The following is a 27841-nucleotide window of genomic DNA, read 5'->3' as shown; positions in this document are numbered from 1 at the left end:
CCAGGAACAAATTAACAAAACAATTTAAAGACACCACAAAAAAAACGTGCGCTCGACAACAACGAGGACGTCGACGTCACTTTCAACGAAATCGAAAGCTCACTCGTTCCCACGCCAGCTTCTTTTAGTGTGCGCGTGTTTTCTTGGTCAGGCTGGTTCTGCATTGCTCGCGTGTTCCTCTAGATACATATACATACACTCATATATATATATACTTAAGTAGTACATATATAAATAGTTAAATATATAAACTTATCTACCTACGTTGGGTTTCTTGCGTTGCGCGCCTTAATCTAGACCCGTCAAACCAAACAAAACCAAGCCAAAGCACACGCGCCACGCCCCGCCCCGCCCTGCCCCGCCTACGATCACAAAGCCATATACATAAGTACTACCACCATAACGCCTTACTCAAGTCACTGTCACTTCCAAAGCCGCCGCAAAACCCCAAAACAGAAACCGCAAAACGTTGCCGTTCCTGGGGTGTTAAAGGCCCTACATACACATATAAATGTATATATGTGTGTGTATGTGTGTGTGTGTGTGTGTATAGCAGCGTTTCGCGTTCATTAAACTTTAACGACCAAAACCAAACCTTATACAGCGAAATTGACAAAACGGTAGAGCAAGCTGTGGACAAGCCGTGCGTCAAAAACTATAGCATACTTTTGTGCGGCCTCTTTTAAAGTGCATATTAAGAGTTCATTGCAATTGTTGTGATACGTAACGAATATACGCGATCTAAATAAGGAGACAAAAGAATACAGATTTAAGGCAAACTTTCTACTCCAGCCTGCCCACCCTTCAGCTCGCCCGCCCCGCCCTGCCCCGCCTGTCATCGTCGCCAACACCTCCACCAACGAACACCACCACCAACAACAAATTGCATAATAAACTCAGCAACAATTAATATAAATAATTAACCAAACGGCTACTCACAAAATACATAAAAAAGAAGTCATTAAAATCCAAAGTACAAAACCCGAAACTAAATGTATTTGTTCTTAGCATAAACGAAATGAGCATAATCCGCCAGAAATAAAAACGAATAAATTATTTAATATAGCAGCATACGGTATTATTATATTTACATAAAAAGTGTAGAGGACACTCGCGGTTTATTCATGCCCACACACATGTTAACATAATCGTTACTCCCAGAGCGCCCCATAAAACTGTACCTTTAACACGGAAAATCATCGAAACACAAATAGAAACATAAGCAATACGACTAGTGAGAGCTGTTAACTACAATACTTTAGACACTACATTTTAGACAGTCAACAAGCAACCGTTACTTAATACCTATAACCCACCAAAAATCCAAAAAAAACAAAAAAAATAAAGTCGCTCCCAGCTTCAAGAAAAAAATTCAAGGAAACACATAACAACAACAATAAGAAGTGCATTTGAGTTGCTTTGTTTGAGTGAGATAGCTAGTGCCGACGCTAAGCAACAACAACGAAAAGCAATTATTTTGTTTACGTGTCTTCGCCATTAAATGTATATATGTACGTTTATGTATATGTATGTCGTGTGTATGTATTAGTTAATGCCAAAACTCGAAACGAAATACGATGACCAGATTTCGAATTGTGTCAGACGAAGCGGAGCGTGTTTTTTGTCTGTAACAACAACAACAACAACAACAACAACTACTACTTCAACAAAACTAACATCATAATAAAAATCCAACAAAAGCAACAACAACAAGAACAAAGAGCAAAAAAGGGGAGGAAGGAGGAAAGAGCTGCCATTGGAGGAGCGTGTCGTTGCATTGCGGGTGTTTGGCGGCGCGTATTTGCGTTTATGTATGTGCATGTGTATGTGTACGTATGCGACGGTAACAGGCGGCGAAAGTAAAATTTCACCGTTTGTTTGTGATGGTAAAAAATGCACGTTAAACATACACAGCGCCGAGTCAGCGGTCCTGGAGCCTTTGGAACATTTACCAACGCCAACGATCAACGGTATGCAATTATTTTGAATTGTTCTCTCTTAACATATTGTTGTTGATTTCCATTTGTATGTGTATGTGTACACGTAATTGTGCGAGCGAGTGTGCGTAATGGGTGTTTCAAATATGGTTCACATATTATTTTACTAAAATAAACTCACTATCAATATTTTCAACTCAATTAGGATAGATCTATAGAAGTATTTCTTCAAGTATTATCTGACATCTATATACATAAATTCAAATTAACGAACTTGTTGGAATAAAAACGCGATCAAATAACCATGGCAACACATGCAAAAAATATATACTTCAGACAGTATTTCTGTAAAAATATTCAAATAAAGAACCAAAATACATTATTACGCTACGAAAAATCAAAATCAGAATAATGATCATAATTGGGAATTCCATTTAAGTAAACATAATATAATTGATATGATCTGGATTTTTCTATTTCAAATATAAAAAAACTTAACGGTTTGCCATCATCTTGGCTTATTTGTTTAAAAAGCAAACATACTGGATTATCCGTTGATCAAGAAAAACTACAATGCTTGAATATGTAAGCGATATAATAACGTTAACGATATAATAACGTTAAAATTATAATAATTTGTGGAAACAAATTCTATGATATTAAATTTTGAAACACCCTATCACATGCTCCCACACACGCATGTGTGCGCTTAAATATTTACATTTATGGATGTATTTCCGTTTCGTTTTCAGCATTCCTGTTCGTCTTCTTATTTTTTTGTTGTTCTTGTGTTGTTTTATATACATATATACATACATGTACTATATTGGTTTGTCAGTGTGTTCGTTTGTTAGTTCGTTTGTTCGTTTTTTTGGTTTTCAGTTTTCCCGTTGCTTTTGTTGTTGCTGTTGTTGTTTGTTGTTGTTGCTAATATTGTTGCTGCTGCTACTGTATGTGTGTATGGGTATGCTAGTGTGTGCGTGTGATTGTATTTGTGTTTATTGCACAATCTAATCCAGCCAAATGAAGCCGAAATATAAAAATCGTGTGTACATACAAACCAGCCCAGCATCCAAAATGCACAGTATTGTCAATATTCGGGCATGTATTCAGGAATGTATGTAGAATGTACGTATGTATACAAAGCTTAACATCGCAGCACAGCCTCCACAGCTAGCAGATGTAATCTGCATAGATTAACCTCTGTGTATGTGTGTTTCCGTCCACAATGCCCATCCAGAACGCTCGTGTCCAACGCGAATAATACGATTATTTCCTTTGGCTACATACCGAGCACATACAACTGATTTCCTTTCCAATGCACGAGGGCAGGGACCGGCATCATCCATCAGTCAGCCTGTCAATGCAATTACAAAACTAGATTAAAAGCCAAACGCCCGTTCAACAATGGCTGCAACGACAATGGAACGACGACAGCCTCAATAGCCACATGCGAAGCCAACACACAATGAACTACTCTGTTCGAAAATAGTGTCAAAGTACTTTCAGTACAAGAGCGCTCGAATGTCGAGTTCCTTCTCAATACAATGCAAAAAGTGTAGCATACACACAGGCGTCCCTGTGCAGGCTGACAAGTGTCTGTATGTGTGTTTGTGCTTGTGTGTTTGTCGCTGCTATATGGCCAACAACATCGATGCAGCGGAAGCTTTCGCTTTTACTTCAATGATTAAACCACTGACCGAATTTTGGCTTACATACATATACATATGTACATACATACCATACGTACCATACTTGCATATGTGTATGTGTGTATGTATGTATGTGTTGGCAGCACCAGCACTATGCGAGTATGTGGGTGTGGTTGTGGATATGTTTGAGTGCATCGATAAGCGCTTGCTGTCATTATTGTTGTTGCTTTCGCATATATGTAGCTATATAAAGTATATATGCATATACATATATATAGTACATATGTATGTGTAAGTGTGTGTGATGTATTTACACAAATAGACAAAGAGAGATGAAGCCATTTTGCTGGCTATTGTGTAGGAAGCTTGATGTTTCCAATTGAACTAGTTACAGATATGCGCATTCAGTCGACAGCTGCACTTACACAGACACACACACGCACACACACACAAACACACACGTACGAGCTATATATTGTACGTGTTGGCCATTTTGTGTGCAGTTTGCACAGTCCACTGATTTAGTAAAACAAAATATTGATTCTTGATTTGTTGATTTTTGATTTAGTAACCCAACGTTTTTCGTCATCCAAAATTTCTGCATAGTTATTCATTTTCGAGACAAATAATTTCAGATATAATTTAATTTCTGGTATTTTTTGTTTTTACAGAAAACTTGCTTAAACAAGTGCAAAAACTTGAAAGTTGAATACTTTCAGAACAAAGAAGAGAACAAAAATTTTGCGTCATATCCAAAAACAAACAAAAAAGAAATCAAAAACCAAAACAAATACAATCAAAGCCAAAGAGAGTCGAACGAAACGAAACGCTTGCGTTTCATCAGTGAAGGTACCGACAGAATTAATTTGTCACTTTTCACTTTAGCGTAGCTCTACTACCTTCTCTCTAAAGCTGTTAACTATGTACTACTTACTTGCGTACTTGCTACTGCCTCAAATAGACTCTTACGCCCACACTACCTTTTAATGCTACTATTTACTTTGATGTTCCTCTACGTTCTTTTCAAAAGTAAACAAAACTTTTAAGCTTCACATTTCTACTTGTTATAAATAATTACTAATTAGTTATATGATACACTTGCTTCCCCCACCTCCTATCTCTCTCTATTTCTCTCTGTCTTTGTACCTCTGCTCCATTGTACGTATACTGCTAACGAATACTTGTACGAATTGTATGCCAGTGCCCCTCTCCGCTTGCCAATGCCAACGAAATTAGCAATATTTTTATACGAAATAAATTTACTTTAAACAATATTTCCAAATGCATCACATAAATTATAAAAACAAACAACAAATAAATTGCTCGTCATTAGAAAAATATATCTACCTATTATAATTAGTACATTAGTACATAACCCCTCGGCAGAAGCTTATTATTTTATGCCTTATTGTTATGATTTGGCAATTAACGTTCCTAATGAGTGCTTGCTGAGAATATTCTAAGCTATTGAGACAGTTAAATAAATGAACTTAATTACTCATCATTATTCACAGTGACTAAACGTGAATTTCTAATTGAAATCTGATAGAATCATTATTGTTAAAACCCTGCACATTTATTAATAAAATGATTATTAATTAATTTAATCACCTTAAATCTGCCCTGTTTATACAATATAAACATATTAATATTTCGCCTACGAAATTACTGATTCAAATAGCGCCAAAAACAAACTATTTTATTGGCTTAATCATCAAAGCAAATAGTTTTCCTCATTTATAAACCAAATTATTTGCTTACAATACACTTTTGAGTGGCATGTTTAGTAATTGCTTTTTTCATTTATTTTCAAAAACACACACACCACACTTTCAAAATTCAAGCTATTTCAATTCACGCACCAATGAATGCATTTCGACAATGCCTTTTTCAGGCATTGTATCTTAGCATGCACATTTTGGTTTTGTTATTAAAATAACTCAATTTCAGCACACAATTCATTCGATATTGTAAACATTCAACAATATAAAGTTCAAGAACATATTTACAAATATAGGGCTTTAATGCATTTTGCTTCTTTAGTTTTCAAATAGAGATCAATGTACAGAATGCGCGCATATAGTATGTGCCTCTCTCCAATATTTTTATTTAAGTAAAATTTATGATCCGCACAAACAATACTGCTTAGTTGCATTGCTCGTACACCTAAACGAGTATACATGTATATATTAAGTATATATGCATACATATGTATATTATTCCGTTTAGCGGCGGCGCGAATCGTATCTTAAAATTGATCTAATTTCGATGAACACAATGGAATGCTGTCGGAATGCAATTGCGCTTATTCGATACGATTTCTTACGCTTAATGCATTCAATTGGCTTTTGAATTATTAATTGAAGTACATATATACTGTATTTAAAACGACTGCACTGTGCCAAAGTACATAAATTAAAAATAAATTAAAATAAATTAAAAATAAAACATATTTTATAAAGCAAAAGCTGATTGCAATCAAAAATAAGACTTTGAAGTCTTCGAAATTTTGGGGATTCCTAGGGGATAAAAGCATATTAGTTCATCAAGCTAACACAGTCTTTAAGATTAATTTAAAAACACGCCATTTCAATATTTTAATTATTTACTGGTAGAAAACAAGCAGTACCGAATGATTATATAAATACGAATGATATTTGTAAGCAATTTGGACTTCTTCGATAATTTCTTTAAAAAGTAAACATATTGGCTTATCATATTCAAATTTTCTTTAAAATATACAAGTATTTCAAAAGAACTAAAATGTGTCAACTATTTGTTCACAAAGGCGAAATTTGGAGTATTGTTATTAATATGAGAAGAATAATAATTATTATTTGTTGAGTCTTCCTATCTTATTAGTGTCAACATGTTAGGGAGCTATCGGAATTTGTATTTCAACTTGGTATTTGACCATAATGGGTGAGAATATATCACAACAAATTTGAACACGTGGAACCATAATATCCCATTATTGACTCAAAATTACTTAACTAATGCATCCCAAATAAGAAAGAAACCTTTATTAGCACTTCAGAAAATTAATAAAACTATTAGCAGTATTTACAAATATTTTTGTTATGAATCAAGATTCGGAGTGTAGACCTTCCATAATTCAAAAAACAGAAGCCCCTTTTTATATGCGATTAATTTTCATGAATTAAGTTTTAAGTAGCAAAAAAGTTGAACAATTTCAGGTTTTTCCAGAACTAAAAGGTTGTCCTAGTCACGAATATTGGAACTTTTCGATATACATATTATAAAGTTACGCACTCAAGCTTATTAAGTATTAACAAGAATTAAACTTGAGACTAAAATGTAATCACGAGTTTAAAATGTAATCATGAGGGAGATGTTATCATTGTTACACGTTAGATTGCTGAAACAATAATTTTGTCCAAATTTTCTCAGTGTACATGTTAATAAATACATACATACTTCTATGTATGCACATACAACTATGTACTCGTATATGACGTAAGAGCGCTACTCTGAGCCCGCCTGACAGCTTCATTTACGAAAATAAGCAAGTAAAATAAATATAAAATACACTTGTGCTATCCAAATGATTGTCAGGAGGATGCCAATGGCAGCACCATCACCAGCAACAGCAACAGCAACAGCACCAATTCCAGTTCCAGTGCCAGCACGTGCTCGATATGTGGCAGCAGCAGCACTTGACGGGTGCCTGGACTGCGGCAAAGTTGACACTCGGCTCGGGTTTGGGTTTAGACCAGCAATACAATTACCAGTAGTATGTTATGCTTTGTGGGCTTGTTTGTTTGCTTAGCCGGGCTTATGTAGCTGAGGCCCTCAGGGCTGCCCATTCGCAAACGAATTTCTTTCGGATTGCAGCAGCACTTGACAGGTAAGAGGCAACGGCAGCTGCCAAGAGGGGGGGCCGAAGAGGCGGTTGGAGACTCCCAAGACAACACGAAAATGTATAAAATTGAAAATAAATCTGAGCATTGAGTTTGCGATGCTTTCGCTCTGATTTAATTCGTTAAAGTTTGGCCAACATGCCAACATTGTATTTAGAGACCTGAGATGTCTTATCTTTAAAGCCAATTGTGATCTAATTTGGAGTTAGTTAATTCTTTTTATTACCCAGATGCTTTCCCTTTTCGGGCGACATTCGGACATCGGGCTTTAGCAAAATTCATAAGCATTTCTCCCTAATGCACGTACTGGAGTATACTCGTATGTACATAGTACTTATTGTCGAACAATCAACATATCTGTATTTACAGGCCTTACATAATTGCGTTTTGTGACCATTACGTGGAGCACTTAATTGAAAGAAATTGATTTTAGATGGCATTCGTTCGATTTTGTGGTTTTGAACAGTCGTGCAATTACAACAGCACAACAGCACAACAACAACAATAATAACAATAACTGAAATAACAACATCAACAGCAAGAGCAAAATTCTGCACAAATTTTGGCCCAGAAAAGAAAATATTTACATTGGCGCATGAAATGTTTATACAAATGTGCCGTTTAGTTTGCGTGCCAAACAAGTTGAGATAGCGACTGAACCTGAACCATGCCATCTGCTCTGCAATGGGTTGAAAGTTTTCATGCATACACAAATGCATAAATAATACATGTACACATACGAGTATACATGTGTATATAGATATGTATATAGACACGCGCAAATGCTGATATGACATAAGTACTTACTTGTATATATGGGTATACATACTTGTATGTGAATGAATGTCTTTCTTTTGTTCGCATTTGTAGAATGATTAATACAAATAAAACATGCATATGTATGTGTGCGCATCTGCATATGTGTATGTGTATTTATTTTACCCCGCAATTCCCTAGTTCAACAATAGACACCTCGCATTCCATCTCGCTCGTCTCGGCGCACAGTGGAAGTATCTAAATTTGGTTGTACCCCAAAAACGCCCTTGACAATGGGGCCTGAGGATAAATACACACAATCTTTTTGGGGCACATGCAATCTACTTGTATTTGAATAAGAGATAAAGATAAGATTCCTGAAAGTCATGCTATGCACAGGGTAAGCAAGAACTGGTGTATCTTTTTATTGGTACCATCTCTAGTATTTTATCTATAGATGGTCGGTGGGGTATACCAAGATGTCTGCCACATAGACAAGAGTGTAGATTTGTCCTGTTGCATACGTGAACTGGATGGAATTCTTCGTAAAGTCAGTCCTGGGTTTAGTCAGAACACGACAAAATATTTAGGTTATTTTCTAATTCCTAGATAATCGCCTATTATACGATCAAGCCATTCAATTTTTATTATGTTGTAGATTTATGGCAGCTATCAAAAGTAGCGCTTAATTTGTTTAATAAAATGCAATTAGTTCTAAACATTTCATTGCCAAATAAAATAATTATATTGCTATTTTTTCAGAATTCCAGAGAATTTGTTTATAGATCGAAATTAGTTTGACAAAAACCTGCTAAATAAAATATTAACTTCTTTAAATGAACAGAGAAATGTGTAGAGTTTTTTCATTTTGAAAAATAAAATTGAAGCCACACTTGTTTGTTCTGCCGTTTTTGCCTTTTCATTAAATAAGTTCATTGTAAATATTTACCATTCATAGTCGTATACTCGGATTGATGATAAAAGTTAGATCGCACTTTATCTATCTGATTGGCCATACTATCCACTCTCTACTGCTACTGTTTGCGTTAGCCATCTACAATGCTCCTTCTTATCTTATCAGTCATTAGCTGCCTATTAGTTATTAATTTGATTTGAAGAGTGCTCGTGCGCTTCCGCCCACTGTGCCGATGTCTATGTCGATGCCATGGCCTAGTTGGGTTCAATTCAATGGAGCGCTGGAGCACCGGTTTGTTATGTGTACATATATATCTTTAATATCTATATACATATATGTATATTCATATTTCTGTACTTCAGTACATTCGAACTACCTTACACTTATTGTCAATACTGCTCTCACAGAAATAAATAGATATACATATGTACTTGTATGTATAAATATGTGTATAAGTATGTAGGTGCGTTTGTGTTTCTATACACTAATTTAGTTCAATTTTTCGCGCGATCAAAAGCAGATGAGTATGTCGCCAGTCTGGCCTATTATTGTACCGTATTGTTGTTGTTAGTGTTGTTATTGTTTGGTATTGTACGTACGTACATATGTATGTTTGTATGTATGTATGTATGTATCCGAAAGATGAACTCACACACGCGAATGCCTTTCATGCCATTCTCGTAATATTGCACAATCAATATTTATAATTAACTAGTTCTTTTGTTTATGTTCGCGTATGTACATACATACATTTATATACAAATAGTAAATATTTATTTGCATTGTTTGCTTCGTGTTTTTATATGTATGTATGTATTCAGCGATTCCTGTTCACCTTAGCGTAGCGCTAGAGCCTTTAGCTGACCACCAACTAACAAACCAACCAACCAACCAACCAACCAGCACAATTTTGTCAATTCTGAATAAATAAATAAACTCTGAGCAGCAATACTGGAATTGATCATTTATTAATAATCCATTGAATGTTATTGTTGTCTGTGCCTCTTGTAGCGCTAGCCGAGACAGCTTGTATCCGAACGACCAGCAGCAGCAGCAGCAGCGTCACTCCCACTCTCACCAACAGCTGGTGCGGCAATCCCTGACCAGCCTTACTACACAGGGTAACGGCAGCGGCAACGGGGGATCGGCGGCGGCGGGTGCGACTACAAGACGAGCGGCGCAAGCGGTAGCCGGTGATGAGCAGCGGACGCAGCGAGAACGGGAGCACAGTAGCAGCAGTCGCCTATCCAGCGGCATCTCCAAGCAGAACTCCTACGATAGCAGCAGCAGCACACTAGGTCGCGGCAGCAAGCGCAGTCACCAACAACAGCAACACCACCACCAACAACAACAACAGCAACAACAGCAGTCGGCAGTCACACCCACAGTCACCCCAAATCCGCCCAATCTCTCGCACAGCCACAGCCCCGTCAGCTGCGGCACCATCAGCACTGGCGGCCAGTCGGCGCTCTATGATGCTTGCCATGAATATAGTCGCAGCTTGAGTGCAGCACCCACAATCGGGGCAGGAGCTGGGGCCGTTGGAATTGGGGACGAGCTTATTGGGCACAATTTCAGCAACTCGGATCCAATCACACGTTATAGCCACTTGGACGACAGCCACGCGGATGCATCGGTCCTCAAGAGCCACTATAGCGAGTGCAACATCTATGCGAAGCAGCGACAGCTTGCGGAGCCGCACTTTACGAACCTAAATTTGAGCAGCGAATACGACAGTGGCAACGACAAACAGCAGCTGGTCAATCAGACCTACATCTTTAAGTGCATTGCCAATAGTCCCTCGTTTCTGCGCACCAACAAGATCAAGGAGCAGTCGAAGAAGCTGCGCAATCTATCGCTGAAGACGCGCAACGCCAAGAAGAAGGGTCAGATAATATCGAAGTCGAACGCGGTGTCCGATAATTCGCTGCATCCGGGTGATAAGTATCTCAACTTGTATCTGGTGGAGAAGAAACATTCGCTCCAGTCTCATCCAACGCCCACATCTGCATCAGCGCCGGCCACCTCGGCAACATCGGCCACTTCGGCAGCATCTATCTCAGCGGCATCGTCGGCGGCGGGTGGTGCGTCTGGAGTGGGAGCGGGAGCGGGAGCGGTTGCGCGCACCTTACCGGCTCTGTCGGCGGTTGCGGCGCGACAACAACAATTGCTGTTAAACGGCGCGTTAAAAACGAAAACGTTTCCCACATATCGGGCATCGGTGAAGAGCGACACGAAGGACTATCGGAGCAGCAGCAGCACCAGCACCATTCCGGGCACTGGCCAAAGTCCACCGGTGGTGCCGCACTCGCTGGCGGCTAAGATCAGCAGCAAGAACTGCAATTTGTTGCACAACGCCGGCAACAAGCTCAGCGTGAGCACGAATTCGTGCAACAAACTTCATGCAGCGTCTGCGGCACATGTGCACGGACACGGCGGACGCGCACACAGCTACGGCTACGCCTACCATCCACATCATCAACAGCAGCAGCAGCAGCAGCAGCCACACCAGCAGCAGCAACATCAGCAGCAACAACAACAACAACACAATCCACAGCACCCCCAGCATTTGGCATCGCCCAAGAGCTCCGTCTCGAGCAACGGCCATCTGAACAAGTACTGCCTCACGGACATCAGTCGGCGCAAGGCCGAGTTCAATCGCCAGCTCAGCGCTCCCACGGACTACACGCACCACTCGTCCAGCAACGGATCGCAGCAGGGCTCGGAGGCGGCCAATGAGCCGGTTGGCGAGTCGACGATAACTGTAGCCAGTGCTGGGGTCTTGGGATTTGGACACGGCGTTGGTGGCAGCGGGAGTGCGCACACCGGCTCTAGCTCCGGGCCAGCCACTGCTCCCGGAACACTCAAATCCTCACTGCACTTCCACAACTTTGGCGTACATCCGCGACCCACTTCCACGTCGTGCACCAACAGCTTTAACCGACGCCACATACGCAAGCATAAGACCAAGCTTAGCGAGCGGTAAGTGTATAAATGGGGGAGTTTTCAATATTTTGCAAATACTATACATACTTGTATTTCAAAAGTCTTACCCATATTGGTAAAATTTTTGTGATTAAAAAGTTTTGAACCCAATTCAAATTAACTATATTATTCCGTTTTAAAACTATTTCAAAGATTGCAATTTCAAAATTGTTTTTAGTTCGATCAAATTATTCGGAGTCCAAGCGACAAATATTCTCGTTTCCAAAACATGATCGAGTTAATAAATAATAAATAAAATTAATAAATATTCAATTTAGTGACTAATTCAGCTATATAGTATGTATTCGTAAACACATGTCCGTCGGTTGAGATCATTTCTTGAAACCATCTAGATTAGACCAGAATATCCTTTATCTGAATTTAAATCGGACTACTTTATAACAAGTACAAGTATATAGTTGCCAAAGTACATCAAGGTTTATAAAATTTTCGGGGCTGATCAAGCTTTGAACAAAAATGATATATAAAGCTACATAAATCGAAAAAGTACATTGGGAAGGCAGGTGATACGGATATTTCTGAAACTGAAAAATATAATTATGTTTTTACAATTTAAACATTTATTAGTATACTTGTATAAGTCTATCAACATTCTTTATTTTATAGAAGCCTATAGCTTATGGGTCAGGTACATTTTTTAGAGGGAGAGAAAGATTATTTATTAATAATTTCCCTTAACTTAGTAGGGATCTTATTAAGCTACCCATGTATTTAGTGCTTTAATTGGAATGGGGAACTTTTTTTTTGCTTTCGCAAAAATACCGCAGAGTCTTGGTAAACATTCATGATCATTTAGCAAAGTCATTGGAACTTTGTTAGTTTCTACTGCAAAAAAAAAACAACAAAAAAACAACAGCAACTAAATAGCAGTAGAATAATAAAAATAAAATAAAATAAAATTACAAATTCAATGCGCAGTCTCAGACAAAGTCTCCGTCCACCCCGACTGCTCTTACCGGTTTTCGAAGGTATCGCACTCAATGCGCGGCTGACTTATCAAAATTGGCCGAGACAGGCCGGCGGGCATCATTTGCATAATTCCGTCTGCCTGCGTAATGAGTTTCTAACGCGCTCCGCTTCCGAGCACTGAACTTCAAATTGAAATACCAGAGCAGGCATTCGTTAATCTTAGCTCGCAGGATACGGACGTACTTGTATAGCGTGCGGTACTCGAACGCCACATCGACGTGAGTGTGAAATGTGATCTTGACACTGACACTCGACACTCAGTTATCAAGTGATCATCTGATCAAGCGATCAAGCGATCCACCGATCAAGTGAAGTGCAAGTGCAATTGTCGCCATTGGCGTGCTTTTTTAATTGCGCATCCCCTAGGGGGAACTTATTTGTTGCTTTCGTTGCAATACTCGTATTTACTCGTGTTCCGCGCGCTTCAATTACAATTATGTACTAGTTGCCCCATTATCATAATTGAATTGCGTTCGAAAACGTTTTAGTCAATGTCTGTACCCGCACCCGTACCCGTACCCATTCCCGGGCTCTTGCTCTCCTACTCTAGACACTAGTTATCGAGTTTCCGAGCTCTCGTGCTCGTTCTATTACATTATTTCTTTAATTTATGACAACAGATCGGCAGTCATAACGCTTACCCGTTTGCCAACGACTTCATTTGCATAAAATCTAAACGTAGTTTTTAAAGCGCTCTGTTTGCTTGTTACTGGATAGTTTCTTTTAGCTTTATGCTTTTTTGTTTATTGGCTTCAATTTTACGCTTGCTATAATTTGTTTGCTACTCGTCACAGAAAAATCAATTAAAAAGCAACAAAAATTCCTTATTTATTGTGCAACGGACGAGGCAACGTCAGCAACGCAATCGAGGTTCAGAACAGGTTATCAACGCGACTGTCGCAGCATCAGCTGAATAATGCAGCAAAAAAATAAATAAAAATAAAGAATACAACAAATCTTGGAGAGCATAAGAAAATCGTCTACAAGCAGTCTTGGTGTCATTTTTTAATTATTTAATTACAAACGCGAGCACACACACACAACTACTGGAGAACGAACGAACGACTCGACTCGACTCTCAATTTCGATGTGGTTTTCGGTTTTCAGTTTTCAGTTTTAATTTCTCGTTTTCGTTTTCGGAAGCTGTGAGTTTGTCGAGCACATACTTGTACAGTACAACAAATACCGAGTAATTCATGCACTGGCCTGGCGATCGGAGCGCAACAATAGGCACTGTGCTCCAATTGAAATTCGAGGTAACAACAAACAAATCGTCTACAGACATACATACATACATACATACATACATACTTGCACACACACACGTTCAAAAATCTATATGTTTGTGTAAATTGTGTGGCGAGTTTCTCTCTCTCGAGGACGCACGAAACCGAAACACAACCGAATCCCAATCCGAGTCCGCGTCCGCGTGCAACCGCGAGTCTGTTTGGCGGCAACGGCAACACACGCGTCTGTTGTTTCCACTGCCGCGTAGTCGCATTAAGTTGGCGCTTGTAATAACTTGAAATATAAAATATCACTCTCGGTATGAGTGGGACCCAAGTGATACGTGAAATTAGTGCAAAAAGTAGAATAAATAAATAAAAACAGTTGTTGTTTGTCATTACTCGAGTTCGAGAAATGCCGCAACACGTTTCAAGTTGCACATTTTTTGTAATAAATATATCAAACGAAAGCTGTGATTTTGATTGATTGTGACGTTTATTTCGCTTCCAATTCCGATTCTGACTGAGCACGCTGTAAAATTAAAACCGCAATATTAATCGGGTGCTTTACATCCATACCACAAAAAACAAAAACAAAACTAAAAAAGCCCGCAACGTAACCTGATAATACGCCCGCACTTGCCATATAAAGAGATATTACTCGTATACAGATATATGTGCATATATGTTTGTGAATATAGGTGCATGGTTGGGGAGCACACTCTGCCACTCGCTAATTGTCAACTGACGCTAAAACTAAAACGAAAACTGAAGCTTCACATCGGGCTGCAGTACCACCTCCCATTCAGTTTTTCAAACAGTTCGGTTTTGTTGCAATATTATTTTCGTTTGTGTGTCTTTTGCTGTTAAACAAACTAATAAATTCATTAGGCTAATTCGAGCGAAGGAGATTGAATTAAATCAGCCTCATGAAGCTTAATTAAAACGAAACTTTCCTATTTAAAATTACATTCAATTGAGTGTGAACAGTGCTGGCGGACGACATCGGCACGCGTTGCCAACGCCGCCGGCCAAACAATAGCGCCACCGCTAGCTGCGTGCCGTGCCGTCCCGCGAACCACACCACACCACACCACACCACTTCCATTCGCCCCTGTTCTCGCCGTGCTCCAAACAAAAACTACTCGAACATCGCTCAAAGGCCGCGCCGCTAAATAAAACATTTCCGCGACACAAAACCTTGACAATCGCCAAACACAAGGTAAGGCGAACATCGCATCCACCTGGTCCCCCATCCCCCATCCCCCCTCCACCACACCGCCACTCCAGTGAAACACTTTCACTCGCGCACGCAGCAGGCCTTGCGGCCTAACAGTACATACAAGTATACAGTAACATACAAGTATACCCAAGCCCATACTCGTATGTATGTATGTGTGCGTGTGCTCGCTAAATACATACATACATACGACTACATATGCGTGTAAGATAATAGGCAGAGAAGCCTGTAAAATTTGTCGGACAGGTCAGTTCACAGCTAGTTGTTGAATTCGGCGTGCTTAATTAACCTTATAGGAATACGAGTACTGCCTGGTCAAACGGAGAGTAGAGTACGGCATTTTGAATATTATGTATATAGCCGAACTGCAAAAAACGTTTTTCTCAAAAAGCGGGGCAATACAATTTACTTTCTAAAAGCAAGGGTAGTACTACTTGTATTTTTACGAAATACGATTTTTTATTTTGAAATAGCTCTCATTTCTCAACAAACATAATTATTTTTTCGTTAAACAACAAATGATTGTTTATAATTAAAAAGTTCATTTTTTTAAAACACAAGATCTATTTATGTAAACTGCAAAAAACGTTTTTCTCAAAAAGCGGGGCAATACAATGTACTTTGTAAAAGCAAGGGTAGTACTATTTTTGCGAAGTACGATTTTTGTATTCCCATAATGGCTCTCATTTCTCAATAGATATGAATATTTTTTCCTTTAAACAATGAAAGATTTTATATAAATAAAGAGTTCATTTTTTGAAAACGGAATAAGATATTTTTATTCTTAAAATGACTCTCATTCCTCAAACAACAAATGATTGTTTATAAATAAAAAGTTCACTTTTTGAAAACAATCAATTCCACTTATATATACAAGTATAATAACAATAGCCTATACGAGTGCATACAGAAATCATTCTAACCATTTAAAGGAAACTATTTTTAAAATTAAGATCTAGTTATGTGTTGGCATTGTCGATTTAAAACATGTATTATTATTCAATTATTATTTCAAAAAACTTTTTCACGTGTTTTTAAATGAAGTTATAAATTTTCCTGGTAGGCATTTATATTTCCACTTTCATGTCGAATCTATGAGACAGGACTAATACAGGCATAACTTACACACACACGCATGAGTCAGTTCTATAACTACAAAAAAAATTGAATTTCTTTACCTAAAAATATGAACATATTCTAACAGGTGTTTGAATTATATAAGTCGCATATTTAAAAGAAATTTTTGAAATGACCAAACCTCCATTTTTTCCCTTTAAAACATTAGCTCGATCTTTTGGAAAGCGAATAAAATAGTTTTTTTAAAATTTTAAACATATTTAAAACATGTCGTTTTGTGTGTCGAGCCCAAACAAAATCTGTATTCTTAATTTTAAAGCTCATATGGCTATTAAAGTGTGTAGGTTTTCAACCTTGTATTTAATTCGAAAAAAGTGTTTAATACTATTGGTACTCAAGAAAATGGTCGATGGCTTTTATAAAAGACTTTCTATAAGCATTAGTTATACAATATGGTTAAATGTTGGGCTCATGCTTAGGGTAGATACTTACTGAAGCTATCGTTCATCAAATTGGACAGCTGTAAGATGTAGGTCTACGATTCAAGTGGTTTTGACAAGCTTGTTTCTATCTCAAGTTCAAATTTTCGGTAATATATGTAGCTTTTAGAACTGGCGCATTAGTTTGCTTGCCAAAATATGCCCCGGCTAAAGATTATTTCATAACCTCTTATTAATTCTTTTATTTTATAATTATTATTTAAACTTCGAATGAAAATAATAAAAAATTCGAATATTATTACGATAAATATCTCAGGATATGTTTTGATTTATAGAAACAGAGTCTGCTTTTAGATTTCTTATCTAATACCTGGGCAACTTTTGTTTTAACTATTTACATTGAACAGCAAATGTTCAGCTGTTTTGGGGAGTGCGGCATTGTGCATTGCTTATTTTTATTTAATTGAATTGCATTTTCAGCTTACTAAGAGGCGATAGTGAGGAATCAGTGCGTTGCTCATACTGCTCCGTTTTGAATGTGAATGAGAACGACCTGCGCATTTCTTTCGAGAATACCTGCACCGACTCGCTGGTAACCGCTTTCGATGATGAGGCTCTGCTAATATGCGACCAAGGAACCGAAATGGCAAGAATAAAGGTTTATTATATACATTTAGCACAGGGACCCACCACATGCATGCTACGAAAGATATATAGCTTGGACTGAGCTTACACATTTTTATTGAGAGGCAGCTATATTGGGAGTCAAGTATCTGACTGATTTGATTCGTGTTTAATTTTATAATGCAGGTACACTTTGATGACGTGTCGTTGTACGGCACTCCGAAAGAGGAGCCAATGCCCAACATACCGATTGTCTCGGAAAAAGTATCTGCGAATTTCCTAAAAAGTCAATTGCAATCATGGTTCCAACCGACGGACAATCGTCTGGCCATGAAATTATTTGGCAGCCGCAAAGCGTTGGTCAAAGAGCGCATACGTCAGAAAACTTCCGGGCACTGGGTGATACACCCGTGCAGTTCATTCAGGTGAGTGTGTGTGGGAAATGTCATTTTGATAATGTATATAACATATACCGAGTATTTTTGGTTTCAATTTGCAGGTTTTACTGGGACCTTTGCATGCTTTTATTATTAGTAGCAAATCTTATTATCCTGCCAGTCGCAATATCATTCTTCAACGATGATCTGAGCACACGATGGATTGCCTTCAACTGCCTAAGTGATACTATTTTTTTAATAGATATTGTAGTCAATTTTAGAACAGGTAATATGCAATGGAATTGTAATTGGTAAGCAATGTCGAGCCAAGGTTTCGCAGGCAATAATTTTCTTTTCACATATCTTCAAACAGATTATGCGCCTGTTTGAACTTTGCTTGATCGTTCGCATTTTATCGATGTGCTAACGCTTTGTGTATTTACAGGAATTATGCAACAAGACAACGCTGAACAAGTAATATTGGATCCAAAGCTTATAGCTAAACACTATTTAAGAACCTGGTTTTTTCTCGATTTAATTTCGTCGATACCGCTAGATTATATATTTTTAATTTTCAATCAAGTAAGTAATGTATTTAAGTGACAGTACCCAACATTTTGATTAAGATTATGAAATTGCAGGATTTCTCTGATTCTTTTCAAATATTGCATGCTGGACGCGCTCTGCGCATCCTGCGCCTAGCCAAGTTACTTTCTTTAGTTCGCCTGCTGCGACTCTCCCGCCTTGTGCGCTACGTTTCGCAATGGGAGGAGGTTTATGTAAGTACGCGGTCACATTTCTTATGTCTTTGTTTGCATCAAATATGTTTCCATTTTGTTCGAATTGAGCTTTAGTTTAACAATTTACTTATTTTTGATTAACTCTTGAAAATCGAAATGATTCTCTTCAGTTAGTTTGAATCAAATTTACGTTCTTATTTCCGTTTTTTCTGTATTATTTGTTGTTTTTTTTTTTGTCTCATTTTGCAAGAAACGTTTTATCGTAAGATACAATTTTAAAATCATGCTACATTCTACACAAAAAAATAGGAATAGGAGTTAGCATAGCTACGTGTTATCTTCGGCGTGCCGGCTTTAGAGCCCTCAGCACTTCAGTCAGCTAGAATTACAGCTACGATTAAAGTTAAAGAAAGAAAGTGCTTGCATTTCTTTGTGTATTTTGATAAGATACTGTTTTTGCATAAGTGTTAAAATTTCTCAATGCGTTGTCAATGGTACAAGGACTTACATTTATTTACAATATAAATGAAAAGCGCGCAAAGTGTTCAAACTATGTATTTTCAGTTCTTAACTGTAATATCAAACTCTTTGTGTCTTTAATTTCAATTTAAATATAAAAAACATTTACTTTATGTTGTGAATTTTGTTTACATACAGTTTTTGTATACATATGTTTGAATGTGTATATGTATTTCTATAAAGCCCAACTCTAAACTTTTAACAAAAACCGATTAAATCAAATCAACTCTGTAAAAAAAGAAAATGCTGGTAAAAATTTAATAATAATAAATATCCTGTGTAATTTTTTTTCAAGCGCTCCTTCTCATTAATACTCCTTGACACTTGCGCTCCGCATACATACATATGTATTCGTATAGTCTATTTTATATTTGAATGGCCCCGAAGTGATCAAGTTTTGCAAACACCCCACACACTCAACCTCAACTCGCGAGTCCACATTTCCATGCCGCGCTCGCTACGCTTACAACTTCGCTCTTTTGCGGGGAAGATTCTTTTGCTTATAGCATTTGTTTTTCTTTGATTTAGTCTTCTCTTTATTATTATTATTGTTATTTTTATTTTGTTATATTCCTGCTGACTTTTGAAGCACCCCAAATAACTTTTCATTGCACTTTTTACAAAATCTTTTCAAGATTTTCGTTTTTATATTTCAAACGCCAAACAATTGAAAATCAAAACATATTCGATTTAAACATTTTCAAGTGTTGAATATTGCCTTTTTCCCACAACACTTTTTCAATTCACCCAAGTACAGCAGAAACTTAAGTATAACATTAACTAACTTGAGAATTGTTTATTTATTTTGTTGATTTTATTTTTGTTAAAAACAACAAGTTTAAGCAAAAAAAAAAAAGATAAGTAGACACTAAAGTCTCTCACATACTTACCTACAAAAACTTCTTGCTTATACGAATCAAATTAAGAAAAAAAACAACATAGATTTGTATCAGGGCCTAAACTACCTGTGTATATATATATATGGTTTTAGATTCTGCAGAATCTACAGAAAAAAAGTGCTGATCGCAGAGGGAGAATGCACAGAAAAGACAAAGATGGCTTGACAAAAAGCAACTTAATTCTCAAGGTAACAACAAAACAAACAAAACATTTTTAAAAATAATTCAACAAAAAAAAAACAAAACACTATCTTAAAACAACAAATTCAATTTTTTGATCAACAAAAACAAAAAGCCTTGATTGACATTATTATTGACGTATTATTGGTACAACATAACTCACATTTGAGGAATGATTCAACCAAAAATTGAGTTTTAGTGCATATTTCGTTCGTTCGTTCGATTGTTCGTTCGTTGATATATACAAATATTTCGTTTTGGATCATGTTTGCTTGATTTTAATGTTCGTTCGTACGTTCTGTAAATTTTCTGAGATTGCCTTTTTATACATACATATTGATTAATTGAATGATTGACATACATATGTTCTTAATTTGACGCATCAAAATGCCTGAAATACAAAATTCAATTATTTACAAATACGAATTTAAAAATATACATATACTTTGTATAAATGAATTACAACAAAGCAAAAAAAAAAGGAATTTGCTATTTTGAATACTCGAAACAATGTTCAATAACCGCTCTAAATGCAAATCATTTGTTCCGGTGCAAAGTTCAAACTGTTTTTATGGTATTTACACTTTAGACTTAATTGGTGATTCCCCCACAGAAAGCTTAACAAGTATTTACATATCATTTAAAGATGAGGGTTCTTTACTGTCTGTTATTTCAACTTTCTCTTTCATATATAATTATATCATGTCAATTCCTAAGGCTTTTCGAGCTACCTCATAAAGTGTAGACAATTCTTATTGGGGGGTTTAATGTTCACTTTAAAAATATTTATTAGGCTTAGAGTTCTTAACCTGAATTTCAATTTCCATTTAAATTACAATTTAAGATATTTATGTTATCAGCTAAAGCCGATTGCTCGTTCTTATATAGGATTATTTGTTATGTTTTGAATAACTTCGGAAAATGTCAGTAAAAGTGGAAATAAACAGACGTACGTTTCAAATAATTCTGTTTACGATTTTCATTTGTTTTAAGTACGTACTATACATTTGTTTTAAATTTGTATGAGAGGGTTTTCAAATTAATACTTTTTACTATCAGTTTTAGGCGTAGTGTAGGATAAAACAGGCACGAATGTAGAACTAATGCATGGGCATGACTGCGTTTCAGTATTTATGAAACGAGTGATTTACATAAATATGTATACACATGTATGTATGTGTGTACATATTATGTACACATGTATATTGAGTATGTATAGTAAGTAGTTTTTCTCAGAGATAGTACGTGTGAATAGCATAAGAACAGTAACCACTAAGGAACAATCGTTGTTTCAGTGAATGTGAAAACCAACTGTAAAATTTAAAATTAAGGTGATTTTTTAGTGTTCACCTCTTCAATGCTTTTTGCTTATCACTCAACCAATCCAAAAAGAAATACATAAGTAATGTGCAGGCCAGTTAAAAGCATGTGTAAAAATAAACAACACACGTGTGTACTTGCGATAACGATAACGACACATCAGCAGCAATGTGAGAGCAGCAGCAGCAGCAGCAGCAACAACAACAACTGCTTTCAATGGCAAACATAACTGTTAAAGTTGCCGTTCTTACTGTTGCTGTTGCTGTTGCCAGCCAGTCCGTCTCCGTCTGAACGTTGCTTTTGCGTATGCTTTGGCAAAATGCTGCAGCACCCACACATACACACACACACACACACACAAACACACACACAGACACAGCCGCGAACACGCGCGTACATAGAGATGTGCAATTTTCGCATACATGTAGCTGTAATTGCTGATTACTGCGCTGATTGCATCACTCATCACGGGCAAAATAAGTTTGCTTTGCGGTAGTTGTTGGAGTTGTTTGGTCGGCATATCAAGAACAACAACACGAACACTGTACTATAAACGCAAACGTATTCTATAGCATACATTTTTGAGCCAATGCCACAAAATCGCTTCCTATTTGCTACTAATTACATAATACTACTATGTACTTACTCTCTACCTTGCTATTCTACTACACACAATTGATTGATAATTGATATTCAATGCTTTTGCTTTTGTTTGGCGCCGATTTCTGCTGCGCTTATTGCTCCTATTCTTCTACAAAGTGAACAACAACAGCAAAAACATCTAGTACTTATCAATCCTACAAACTACACAGTATGTACTACGACTCTGCTGATGTTGCTAACTTTGTACTTACTACGTATTTGTAATTTATAAATATGTTGTATTATCTATTTTTGTATTTTGTGTTTTGCGTTTTGCATTTCGTTTTGTTTGGTTTGGTTTAGTTTGGTTCTAAGTAATGCTTTGGTTCTGGTTTTCTTTTGTGCCTCTGTTGTAAAAAGATTTCAGCAACGCGTAATTCTCTCTCTCCTCTCTCTCTCTAATTTGTAAGTCTGTGTAATTTTAGGCCAAAAAAAAAACGCACCCGTTGCCGTTGCAACGGCACCTTAAAGGTCCTAGTACGACCAGTGCTATTATACATACTACATATACATTAATGTATATTGCAAAACTAGCGTATCTACTATTATATAACTCTATAAACACAATTACTCGAATGTACTTTCACACGAAGATACACACACGCGCATATAAAACTTGTACACTTCACTTGAGTAATACAGCAGCAGATACAAAAAAAAAAAGTTACTGTTACCTCATAAAACAAATCTGAATGCAAAATTTGATTTCTCTTCCTTAGGTTTTCTACTTCCCATAACTTATTTGTTTAACAATTTTTAACTAATTATTTTATTGTACAGATACCGTAGCACATAAATAAACAACAAAAAAATTGTTTAAAGAGCGAAGAAACGCTTCCATTGTAAAAAGAATTTCAATACCATGAGCGTTTAAATGGCTTAGTGTCATTAATACTACACGTATGAACTGAAAAAAGTAAAGATGAGCACTTGTACCATATAGCCGCTGACTTGCACCTATTCGAAAAGTAGAACTAATTTGATTGATTGCGATTACGCAGCTTGTACTTGCTGTACTCTCTGCATAGATTTATGTATAATTTTCTTCCTAACCAAACAATATAGAACATGTATGTATGATTGATTGATAGCGTTATTCCTTTCAAGATGCCACAATGCAAGCTGAAGTGCGTCTGCAGCAAATGCGTCTGGACGATTGGCCATGTGCGATATATGCCAAGATATCTGACATTAGACGGTAGTCAGTCAATTGCGACAAGTACAGTCCAACTCCTCCTAAAACAAACAAGCCGTAGTTTTTTAAAATGTTAAATGGGCTGTCATTCCGGAAAATGACATTTCCGTTCCGGAATTACACAGCTTTCGAAACATAGAATAAAATTAAAACTTAAATAATAAAATTAACTTCAGAATTCATGGATGTATGAAAATGTTGGTTCTACTGACTGGCCGGAAGAGACATTTTTGTTGTTGTTGGAATTAATTCCACAATCGGAAATGGAAACAGGCTAAGAATTCCGACTGTTTATTACTTTGCATGATTATCTGAATACGTTGAAAGCAGTCTTTGAAGCTATTGCTGGACTACAGCTGCTTTTCAGCTGAGTTGATAAAAAGCCAAGTTTTGTTTTTTGTATTAACTGGTAATTGTAGACACAAGATGTCTTGGTATATATATGTATGTATAAGTAGTAAAGCAGAGTGCCAACATCGTCCAGTAATCAAAATTCGATTTTATTTTATTTTACTCTTTTGTTGAAGTAGCCATGGTTTGGTTTTGTTGCTTTATTGGCATATTTGGCGCATTTATTGCAATTATTTATATGGTACTATCACGGCTCTTATACGCCTCTTCTACTCTACAACAACAAAAATAAAAACACAACGCGCAAAATTTTCAATTTCAATAGAGTTTGTTCATTTGGTTTTTGTTACTCGTTTAATTTAAGATGTTTAATTTGCCGTATTTTAAATGTGATATTCACGGTGTTACACACACACACACACACACACACATACACAGTGTACAAGAGCAAACATAACACACACATATATACACAACAAACATACACACACACACACACACGAACACACACAAGGTGTTGGCCTATATCATAAAATAATCGATGATGTGCACTCTTATTGATAAATCTGGTTACAGTTCCTCAATATGGCCTCGGTGTTCATGAGGATCTTCAATTTAATTTGCATGATGCTCTTAATCGGACACTGGAGCGGTTGTCTGCAGTTCTTAGTGCCAATGTTACAGGGTTTTCCATCAAATTCCTGGGTGTCCATCAACGAGTTACAGGTAACAAAATCAATGTTAAGTGGGAAAAAGCCTGGATAATACAATTAAATGTTTCAGATTGCCTTAATTTTTATAATTTACAATATAATCAATTTAATATTCAATAATTGATCAAATTCTAATGCATGTCTTATGTTTTAATTTTTAGGAGTCGTATTGGCTGGAGCAGTATTCGTGGGCGTTGTTCAAAGCTATGTCCCACATGCTGTGCATCGGCTATGGCAGGTACATATACTTACAAATATATATATAGACAATATAAAAATTTTTACTCAGAGAAAAAGATGGCACGAATTTCCTCGGAAATTTAGAAAATTTCTTCAAAGGCAAGTAAGCCTACGATTCTGTCAAAAAAAGGAAGTGTTTTTTTATATAATATTGAGTTTAACTTAAAACTTAGTCGTTGGTTTGGCTCATGCCCCAAGCTATTGTTTAAAACAAAAGTAAGCCCATGCCGTTTTAGCACACATTTTGTTGATTCAGGCCGCAAGTTTTGTACCCTGTTCTGTAAGGTAAAAGCCTACATACTTGTATAACCTTAAGCTTATTTTTTCAAAGCAATATAGTAGGTTTTCAACGCTGGGTTTCCCCCTTACAGATTTCCGCCGCAATCATTGACGGACATGTGGCTAACGATGTTATCAATGATATCGGGCGCCACGTGCTATGCATTGTTCCTTGGTCATGCGACCAATTTAATACAGAGTTTGGACTCCAGTAGGCGGCAGTATCGCGAGAAGGTCAAGCAGGTGGAGGAGTACATGGCCTATCGTAAGTTGCCGCGTGATATGCGACAACGCATTACGGAATACTTCGAGCATCGGTACCAGGGCAAGTTCTTCGATGAAGAGCTGATCCTGGGCGAGTTGAGCGAGAAACTGCGCGAGGATGTCATCAACTATAATTGCAGGTAGGCCATTGATGGTTATATCTAAAATATATTTCATTCCGAAACAAGCAGAGTAGATCGCATATAGTACATTTACTCATTCAATAAATCAATATTCCACAGATCCCTCGTGGCTTCAGTGCCTTTTTTTGCTAATGCCGATTCGAATTTCGTTTCCGACGTAGTAACCAAACTGAAATACGAAGTTTTCCAACCAGGCAAGCGAACAGCTAGACAACATGCATAAGAAAATGAATAACTACATTACTTGTTTTTCACACACTTAGGTGATATTATCATAAAAGAGGGTACGATCGGTACAAAAATGTACTTCATACAGGAGGGTGTTGTGGACATTGTCATGGCCAACGGCGAGGTGAGTTATAAAAAAGGAGGGTCTTATAATTAAGCTGTCCTTTGCTAAAAAAAATGTAACGAGCTACAAAAGTGTAATATCAAAATAACGTTTTTAAACCAAACGAAAATGGTACAAATTCATCGCAGTGTACTAAAAAAAGAAGACATGACTGGCTTTAGAATTTAGATCAATTCATATAGAGGCATACTTATATACGTATGTATAGCTAACTCTGCGTACTATATATACCCAGCAATGTCAACATATGGAAGGTGTGGGTTTTGCACAAAGAAGAACCACGTGTACTTGATAAACATTGACAGACATTGATGAATCAGTCTTACTGTCTCACAGGATGATCCCGTGAATATCGGACATACAGGGCTTATTATTGTTACATTTTAAGATAAAATGGCTCAGAGGTTTTTTTTTATTTCTACAATATGACTGATTGTAATTTATTTGCAGGTTGCGACCTCACTATCGGACGGTTCTTACTTCGGTGAGATCTGTCTGCTGACCAATGCGCGTCGTGTGGCAAGTGTGCGGGCCGAAACCTATTGCAATCTATTCTCTTTGAGCGTGGATCATTTTAATTGCGTTCTGGACCAGTATCCACTTATGCGAAAGACTATGGAAACTGTGGCCGCAGAGCGCTTGAATAAGATCGGCAAAAATCCAAATATAATGCAACAGAAGGATGAGCAACTGAGCAATCCAGAATCGAACACAATTACTGCGGTGGTGAATGCATTAGCCGCCGAAGCCGACGACTGTAAAGATGAGTGAGTAAATTGGCAAAATGAGCATTTCTTTATTTTATTATGCGATCATCACAATTTGCAGTGACATGGATCTCAAAGAGAATTTACTGCATGGTTCGGAGTCGAGCATCACTGAGCCGGTTCAAACGATACGCGAAGGTTTGCCTAGACCGAGGAGCGGAGAGTTTCGTGCCCTTTTTGAGGGCAATACTCCATGACCCTGAGGCATCATGAAATGCGAACATCGAGCAACCATTTGAATGCTCAATGACATTGCACGTAAATTAAATAGTGACACATTTACACTCACACACATAACATAACACTCATTCTGGTAGAGACACTGACACAAGCCTACATATATATACTTGTAATAATTAGAGATAAACCAAACGCGATAAAGATAACACTTTAAAAAACAAAAGAAGAATCAATTTATGGTAGACACTCTAAATATGCAATTGCGATTTAGTAGAAACGTATTAAAAGATGAAAACACACACAAAAATTGTCCTCAATAATTATTCATAATTTCAGCTCCGCTAACTGTGATGACTTTAATATAAGAATCGAAAAAAAATTTTGAAAAAACAAAACGAGTTTATAACTTAAATGATAACATTCAGCAAAAACCAGTCAAAGCAAACCACAAAAGTGCAGTAAAAGCGCAACTACGTGAAACCACACAGCCATAAGCAGAAGGGAACTCTAAATCAGACAGATCAGACAAAGAAAAATTACCACTACTTACCACATATACCCACAATCCCACACAAACAGATAGCAAAAATGAAAAAGTATATAGAAAAATCTATATGTAAGTTTTATGCCCACGATATTGTAACAAAAACGAAGTGAATAGACTTTTGAATTGCTACATACTTACATAGGTGTTAGTCCTATGGACCTACTTCTACGAAACTCACAACCGCATCCCACACCCATTCACAAACACATGCAGATAGCATTACAGATAGCAGAAAAGCGTGATATACTAAACACTTGTATTTGTAGCTAAAAATCATTTAGATGAAAAATTATAAAAAGTAAAAAAAAGAAGTACTAACAAAATATAATCAACGCTCTTCTCATGCATAAACAACACATATACATACATAGGTCAATTTTCGTTTCCGCTTTCGAGCAAATTTGTCGAA

General features: G+C 37.0%; 1 protein-coding gene across 6 annotated transcripts; it reads left to right on the top strand.

Moving 5' to 3' along the window:
- Positions 1-361: 361 nt before the first annotated feature.
- Positions 362-27841, top strand: LOC115634622 (potassium/sodium hyperpolarization-activated cyclic nucleotide-gated channel 2). 6 transcript variants are annotated; one of them, XM_030532474.1, is made up of 16 exons: positions 362-1970; positions 10154-11226; positions 11257-12124; positions 17581-17746; positions 17911-18149; positions 18224-18387; positions 18547-18683; positions 18743-18880; positions 20352-20447; positions 24524-24673; positions 24822-24898; positions 25272-25583; positions 25686-25780; positions 25850-25938; positions 26389-26705; positions 26767-27481. In XM_030532474.1, the coding sequence occupies exons 1-16, from the start codon at positions 1894-1896 to the stop codon at positions 26900-26902; spliced, it is 4134 nt and encodes a 1377-aa protein (XP_030388334.1). In that variant the 5' UTR covers positions 362-1893; the 3' UTR covers positions 26903-27481. The 6 variants fall into 6 exon arrangements, with proteins under 6 accessions (XP_030388334.1, XP_030388333.1, XP_030388335.1 ...); XM_030532473.1 differs by having other exon boundaries at positions 18728-18880; XM_030532475.1 differs by lacking the exon at positions 20352-20447 and having other exon boundaries at positions 363-1970; positions 18728-18880; positions 26767-27841.

This window comes from Scaptodrosophila lebanonensis, unplaced genomic scaffold (genome assembly GCF_003285725.1).
Source record: "Scaptodrosophila lebanonensis strain 11010-0011.00,11010-0021.00 unplaced genomic scaffold, SlebRS2 tig00000001-arrow-pilon, whole genome shotgun sequence".
NCBI lineage: Eukaryota > Metazoa > Arthropoda > Insecta > Diptera > Drosophilidae > Scaptodrosophila > Scaptodrosophila lebanonensis.
This window is presented reverse-complemented; position numbering and strand designations above follow the sequence as displayed.